The following is an 8,369-nucleotide window of genomic DNA, read 5'->3' as shown; positions in this document are numbered from 1 at the left end:
CAGACTTCCTCCAGGCCTACTCTGTTGATCAACTCTACAGGACCACCCTACTTCCTATTTTGACTTATTCGGTCAGTGCTAGGATATCTCTGTGGCTGTGACCTGTAATGATTGGGCTCCTGTACCAGCTTCACTGTACCACCAGCACGCAACTGGCTGAAGCTTGCAGCTACCAGTCTCCTGTGCGGGTTTCACTCGCCTCAGCGCTCCATTGGCTCTGTGACTGTGGACTCACTTTCAGGGATACTGAGGTTCATGTTCTGTGTGTTATTTTTTTACTTTTTTATTGTTTGCATCATTTCTTTTTTCCCCACACTTTGGATATTTGTGTGTGTGTGTGTGTGTGTGTGTGTGTGTGTGTGTGTGTGTGTGTGTGTGTGTGTGTGTGTGTGTGTGTGTGTGTGTGTGTGTGTGTGTGTGTGTGTGTGTGTGTGTGTGTATTATATATATATATATATATGTGTGTGTGTGTGTGTGTGTATATATATGGGTACTATTGTGTTTCTGATTTGTGACTGCCTGCAAGAAGACAAATCTCAAGGTTCTATATAGTATATATACTTTAATAATAAATATACCTTGATCTTTGAACAAAGACTTCTCCTCCACATGTATCCTGATTTCTCCCAGGGTCTTGCTTCTACTTACCCCGCTGTCATCTCTTCTTTATTCATGTGCTGTCTTTTGCCAGCATTACCTGTATGCATGAGGATACGTTTTACAAACAGGATGATGATATTGAGATGTGCTTTTTCACCATACATCATTTGTTCACTGCATCCGTGTCATTGGGTAGTTACCCACTACTGGGCACTTCATACTTTTCCACAAACAAACTTTGAGAAGAATAAAGCAATCGTTTTCAAAGGAAATTGCGGAAATCTAAAACAAAAGCACACAATAATGGAAACACTCAGCAAGTCAGGCAACAACTGTGGAAAGTGAAACAGAATTACAGGTCAAAGTCCGGGAATGAGAGGAATCAAGTTAGTTTTAAGTTGCAGGGAGAGTGTGGAAGGATGGATAAGAGAAAAGGAACATCACTGATAGTTTAGCTTGGTTGAAGGGGCATAGGACATTATTCATTTACTGCTGTCCTTGGAGGATGGTTTCCCACACAGTGAAAGCAGGTGGATTTCAGTTTATTGATGTGCTGCCTCTTCTTTTCTGGTGGAATGCTTGTGTGTGACAGGCTCTGAAATTGAAAGTGTAAGGCTAGGATTGCTATGGGGTATAATTAATTTATTTTCACTTTCCACAGATGACGTTGCACTGTGAAGAGCTTATAATAAAAAAAATTGAAATCCCGATACAAACTCCAAACTATTACATAGCTCAGCGAAATTTTTGCAAAGGGTCAACAACTTGTTTGTTGAGCTTCCAACCATATATGTGAGATGCCGTAATCTCTTTGACACTTTACATCATATCGCTGTCTCAGCCCCGCTATGACTGAATCTCAGGGCCCACAGATGCGCTATTCCAAAACCCTCTTGGCCAGGCTCCAAGAAAGAGGCATTACAGAAATTCCCATTTATTCATTATCCTGATGATGACAGCTCTCTATTAGGCCTCGGTCAGAGTAACCCTTAGATTTATTTTAAATTCTTACCATTGTTTCTAAATCCCACATGGCCTCCTTCATCTCCTACACTGCAAATTTGACGTGACTTTGGAGATCCCTGTAATTCCTGAAATCTGGACCTTTGCAAATCCTTAATTTTCATTGTGATTTTGGCTGTTTAGGCTTGACAGTTTTCTCTATAAGACTTTTCTCATTACATCATTCTTTTCCTATATGTCTTGTCCCTTTTCTCTCCTAATATCTCTGTATGTCAGAAGCAAAGGTTTTGTTGGTAATTTTCCTGTGGAGTACCTTTGGATGTTTATTAAAGACTATAAATTCAAGCTGTTGAAGATGTTATATATGTGTGCAAACCAGTGTTCTTGTCACCCTGTCACCTGCATCAACATCAAACTGATAAAAGTTCCTTCTACTGCACCAAATAAGCATTCCCATAAGCATTCTGAAATCCCTTCCATGCAAGATTGCTGAATTTTATAGGGTAAACCAATTGAAACCACAAGCTGCTGTGTCAGGAAACGTAGAGGAGGTTTGACCCAAAAGCAGAACAGCAGAGGAGATTCAGCCTTGAATGACGACGTTAATGATAGGCCACACAATACCAAGGCACAAGGGACCACAGGAGAGAACAGGAACCAAATACAACAGGCAACTAGAGAGTGTAAAATAGGAGTGACTGGTTGAGGCCCGCTGTTTCCATGCCTGAACAAGGACTGTGGGTGAGAACTGGGGTTAAGTAGGCTGCAGCTGTTGAGTCTGGATGGATGGAGGGCAGGTGAACCCTACCAGTTGGCTGGAGACTGGGAGGTGTTGGCAGTAGCAGCCCTTACATACTGCCATTCTATTTTCACCAACTAAGTTTGATCCCTGTGTAAAATGCCAGCGCAGTCGAACACTTTCACCCCTTTTTCCTTAGAATATTTTGAAAAAGCAGCAGCAATAGTTAAATGATAGCCTTAAATGTATATCATAGATGTATTAGTTATTGTTTTTATCTATTAACTCTAGTAAGCTAACATACTGGGCATCAGCCTCGTCTGAGTAAAGAGCTAAAACGAACCTCTTTCTATCTGTCTCTCTGGGAGTGGGGTTAAGGTAACAGGCTCGGTCGCAGGTATGTCAACACGTTGCTATAGCCGTTTTTATGTACCAAGGAAACCGTGAAATAACACTTGATTTAAGTTTTCTAAGTGTCTAAGTTTTACCGCATGACACACCAGACTGAATACATGTAAATCAAATATTTAAAAACTTATTTCGTCACTTTGAGTGTAATTCCCGAAACCGGAGATCGGCACGCACGTAATACACGTCTTCAAAATGTTTACAGGAAGTTCCCTTTCTTTATCTCCCGCGTCCATTTACACAACTGGGGACTTAGAACATTCGGCAGGTTAAACAATTACACGCAATTCAGCCTGCTGTAAAATAAAATGAGACGCCACTGGACTTTCTGTGACATATTTGACCCGAGATTAGTGCGACGTGTGAGCTTGGTGTTACACACTAGGAAGTGGAGTGAAATTTACAAGGCGGGGCCTCGGCTTTAAAAGGAAACCTTCAGTGAGTCAAGTTTCTGTGCTTGCGGTGGATGTTAGCTCCTTGTCATCCGTTACATTTTGCAGAATTTGGATCGGAGCAGTTACCATCCCGGTCAAGAATAATTAACGATGTTGAGTCCAGTCTTTCTGATGTTGTTCTGTATGTTTGTGCACCAGGGTACACAGGATATAGTTTCAAAGGAGCAGACATATTCCTATCAGGTACAGTAACGTGCTCATTTTCGTATAACGTGTTTCATTGGGTGTAGAACGTTGTTTGGTACTTGGAGAGGAGTTTCCTGTACTGAGAAGTCAGTGTAGGTGGACTTTAGTTTGCTAATATGCGACCACTTTTCGGCTGTAATGTTAGTGTGGTTTGGGTTTGTGTGCGGCAGGCTCCGAAACCGATTTTGTCGTATCCGCTTTCCGAGGTGAGACCAGTGCTTTAAGCACATAGTCTGTCCGACGTGACCGAGCAAATCTCAGTCGGGATTAAATGAGTCAGGCGTAGTGCGTGTATTTACAACTCGGGCTAGATGGAGTGGATCTGCGGCTGAAAATTTGCAAATTGTCAGGTTGCTTCATTCCTTCGCTCAGCATGACACACTTTGAAATCGCCAAAACAGTCTCGAAAAGCCTGTACCCCTCCGGAAGGCTTTCCGTGATCTAACTTATTAGGAATTCTTTGGATAAGGAGATTTTTCGTTTCAGCTGGTAAATAGATAGCACACACTTACACACACTTTCTCACTCTCTCTCACACACTCACACTCTCTCTCACACACACTCACACTCTTTCACAGACACACACACACTCATGGTCTCTCTCTCACACACACTTATGCTCTCTCTCACACACACTCACACTCTCTGTCTCTCTCTCACACACACACACACACATGGTCTCTCACACTCACACACACTCATGGTCTGTCTCTCACACACTCACACACACACTCACACACACACACACACACTCACACACACACTCACACACACACACACACACACACACACACACTCATGGTCTGTCTCTCACACACATACACACACACACACACACCTCTCGGCCAACACTCATTCTTATCCATTGAGAGCGGCGGATCGAATTTGATGCATTTATTGTGATTTGAGGGCCCACATGCGAGGATCTCTGTCTTTACAGCTACTGGCGCCAGAATTTCAAAGTGGTCCCGCAGTAGATTTTCAGTCATTGGAAACAGATGCATTTGTCGCGTCTCCGAGAAAGTCCTACGTTTAGTCGGAAAACTACAGATTTAGTAATTCATGCTGTTGAATCCGTCGCCAGCCAATCTCTAAAGTTTAATAACATAGCTTTTGAAAAGCCAAATGTAATGATAATTTACCAGGCCGGGACGGCTATTTGGAAATGCAAGAGAAGAAACTGCAGAGGTTCTGCTCATCACCTGCACTCTGATCCGAGTACAGGAATGTACGGTAACTGAGAGCGATTAACGTTTAAAACGCGAATCATTGCAGGCTAGTTAGATTAACTTAAGCGCTAGTTTTATTGAAATCATTTCTGAAGGATGCTATAAAGGTGCATTATGAAATGCACTGAAAGGCCAGACGTAGTTTGCAAGGCCCTTAAATAATCCCGTGCATCCTCTCAAAACTACCGTAACCAATACGCTCCTAGACCTTGGCCTTAATACTTCCTTGTGCAATTGGATCTCAGTTGCAGAAGGCGGTCAGTTCGGATTGTCAACACCGCCACTTCCACGATCTCCATCGACACTGGTGCACCTGAAGGCTGTGTGCTTTGCCCCCTGCTCTACTAGCTTTACGTTTACGACTATGTGGCTAAGCACAGCTCCAGCGTTATATTTAAGTTTGTTAACAACACCACTGTCATAGGCCGAATCAAAGGTGGTGATGAATCTGCATACAGGAGGGAAACTGAATATCTGGATGAGTGGTGCCACAACAACAACCTCTCACTCAATGTCAGCAAAAACAAGGAGCTGATTATTGACTCCAGGAGGAGGGAACCAGAGTCTGCAAGCCAGTCCTCATCGAAGGAGCAGAGGCGGAAGGGGTCAGCAGCTTTAAATTCCTAGGGGTTATTATTTCGGGGGAACCAGTCCTGGGTATTTACCAAGAAAGAATGACAGCGCCTCTACTTCCTTGGGAGTTTGTGTAGATTTGGCATCATTTAAAACTTTGACAAACTTCTATAGATGTGTATTGGAGAGTATATCAACTGGCTGCATCACAGCCTGGTATGGAAACACCAGTGCCTTTGAACAGAAAATACTACAAAAAGTTGTGGCAATAAATGAGCAAAAATGCAAAGGAATGCACAAAGCAGGGCAGACTAATGAGAGGCAGAGAATTAGGGATGGTTAGAAAGGCAAACTGATGTTTTCTTTTTATTAACTAGGGCATAAAAAAGGAGAGCATAAAGGTTAATCTAGAATTATCTACAGCAGAAAATAGATCACAGCTTGAATGCTGCATTCAGTTCTGGGCACTGATTTGCAGGATTGCTCTGCAGAGGTTGCAGAGGGGATTCTCAAAGGTTAGCAGGAACACCATTGCTATAATTAGAAAGATTAGTTGGATTAAAGTTGTTTTCTTAGTACCTGAAAAGACTGAGAGGAGATTTAATTGAGGTGTACAAAATAATGAGCCACCCCAATAGAGTAAATAGGAAGGATGTATTTCTCTTGGCGAAGATTTATGGTATTTGATTGAATAATTAGAAAAGAGATGAGGGAGAAGATTTTCACCCAGGGAGCAGCAGCACTTGGCTGAAAGGGCGGCAAAGACAGAAAACCTCAAACATTTGAAATGTACACTATTTGGGTGTATAATTGAGGAACTTTACCTTGCAAGATTATGAATCTGGTGTTCCAGGGTGAGATTTGGTATGGTACCATATTCCTAATCAGAACAGACACATTGAGCTGAATAAATTTTCTGTGATTCTGTTTTTTGATAAATTGTAGCCCAAGCAACTAAAGCTAATTTCAATGTTTATTGCTAGATCAGCAAACCCGAATTAAACTTGGAATTGAATTTGGAACCTTCACTCCAACTCTTTTAATTGGCTATCCCCTTGGCCTTCATGTTCGTACTCTACCAAGAACTTCAAAATATTTAACAGTATAAATTAAAATGGGAATTGTAAAGGCTGGAAATTAAGATAGTAAATCATTAAATCATGTAGTATGAAATTACCATGTGGTAAATATCAAAGAGAAGTCTTAGCTTGAGAGGTGTTACATTTGGATTGGGCAATTTCTCAGTGGTATGTCTAATGTTCAAAAGGTTGAGCATGATTCTTATAGTTCAAATTATTCCTTTTGAGTTTGAGCTTTAACATGGAGAGCATATAGATTATTAAGGCAATAAAGTATGTTAGAGAATTCATCAGAAAGTCAAAAGCACTCCTATTTTCTTATGTTTAATAAATCAATTAGAATTTAAGTTTCTTTATGGAACATTCTACCATGCAAATTTGAAAACTATAGTTATCTTGATCAAACACAACCCATATTTTTAGATAGTGCTCTGTTGCACATGAAGTTCATTGGGTGGAGGTATACTCTTAGTTTTTTATCTAACAAAATGCTGGTGATAGGATCGCACTGCTGCAGCTTCCTTCCCATTTTCACTTTGTCTGATAGAGTCCAGGTGGGCTGGGGCAAAAATATTCTACCAGTATTTTAGCAAGCTAAAATTTAATCACAGCAAAAAACTTCAACAAAATACCAAATTAATTTTTACCTTGATTTTAAAGCAAAAAAAAAATTAAAGCATCTGATTAAAAATAGCATCCTAAAAGTAGCCTGGGAGCCTGGATGATCATTTTCAACCTTCATTAAATCAAAGTATAAAAATATCATCGAAGTCTTGTGTTTTTGTTTTAGAACAGAAGCATTGTTTCATCTATAACTTTATCATCCTTGTTCAGCTCAACTGTGGTGTATATACAGAGGTGCTAGAAAGTTTGTGAACCCTGTAGAATTTTCTTTATTAAATAAATAGCACAAAAGTATTATCCCAGGACATTGTCCCAGAAGTGTTGTAGAAAATCCAGGTGTTTTTTTCCAAACTTGAGACATGCAGCAATGATCTTTTGGTGAGCAGTGGTTTCCTCCGTGGTGTCTTTCCATGAACACCATTCTTGTTCAGTGTTTTTCTTCTAGTGGGCGCATGAACAGAGCCTTTAGCAAGTTCTAGAGATTCTTTTTCACCTCCTTCAACGTTGCACATTGTGCTCCTGGTGGGAGCTTTGCAGGACACCCCTCCTAGGGAGCGCAGCAACAGTACTGAGTTACCTCCATTTGTAGACATTTTTTCTTTCTGTGGACTGATGAACACTCAGGTCTTTAGAGACACTTATGTAGTCTTTTGCAGCTTCGTGCATCTCTACAATTCTATTTCTAATGGTCCCCTGGAAGTTATTTGGTGCACATAAACATATGTTTCTTGAGGGGAGCATGCTCTGTCAGAAACCTGACTTTGTGTGTCTTTTTTATCGGGCAGGGCATCTCTACAAGCCACACCTCCAATCTCATCTCATTGGTTGGAACATCCTACTCCAAATAGCTTTCGTAGAAAGCATTTCCCCAGAGGTTCACATACTTTTTCCAACAAATACATGAAAAACTGGATCATTTTTCTCAATAAATGAATCAACAAGTGTAGTCTTTTTTCTGTTATTTATTTAACTCTGTTCTCTTCATCTAGTTTTAGGACTTATGGATATCTGATCACATTTGAGGTCATATTTATGCAGAAATAGAGAAAATTCTACAGGGTTCACAAACTTTCTAGCACCACTGTATGATAGATCAAACATCTTCATCTGCTGTAGACCATAGTCACCAAAGTGTTTTTCCCCCTAAGATAATATAAGTGATTAGCTAAAAGATTACAGCCGACAAACTGCTGCTTGTAATTTATCTCAAATTGCTTTCCTTTGGCAATATACTTCCAAGCAGCTGTGATGTGAAATATTCTGTTTGACATACTTCAAAACTGATTTTAGACTGAAAGGTAATTTATAGTAATAAATTCAAATGTGTTATTATATATGTGTGTTTTATTCATCTGGATTAAAGCACTCAAATGTCAATATTGATGCTATCTTCTGGACCAGTGAGTGATAAACCAGCATCTTCAACAAACATGTACAAATATATTGACAGGAAGAATATCTCTTTCACTTTTTCCCAGGCCGTCCATTTCTACTGTGTTTAGATTTTAAGAGA

General features: G+C 40.4%; 1 protein-coding gene across 1 annotated transcript in view; it reads left to right on the top strand.

Annotated features, from left to right (window-relative positions):
- Window positions 1–2,929: 2,929 nt before the first annotated feature.
- ero1a (endoplasmic reticulum oxidoreductase 1 alpha) overlaps window positions 2,930–8,369 on the top strand; it is a 35,148-nt gene continuing 29,708 nt past the window's right edge. The window contains exon 1 of the mRNA XM_073039847.1: window positions 2,930–3,348. Coding sequence (XP_072895948.1) covers window positions 3,256–3,348 — 93 coding nt within the window. The 5' untranslated portion in view covers window positions 2,930–3,255. The remainder of the gene's footprint in view (window positions 3,349–8,369) is intronic.

This window comes from Hemitrygon akajei, chromosome 3, assembly GCF_048418815.1.
Source record: "Hemitrygon akajei chromosome 3, sHemAka1.3, whole genome shotgun sequence".
NCBI lineage: Eukaryota > Metazoa > Chordata > Chondrichthyes > Myliobatiformes > Dasyatidae > Hemitrygon > Hemitrygon akajei.
The sequence above is the reverse complement of the archived record's forward strand: the minus strand, read 5'-3'. Positions and strand labels throughout refer to the sequence as shown.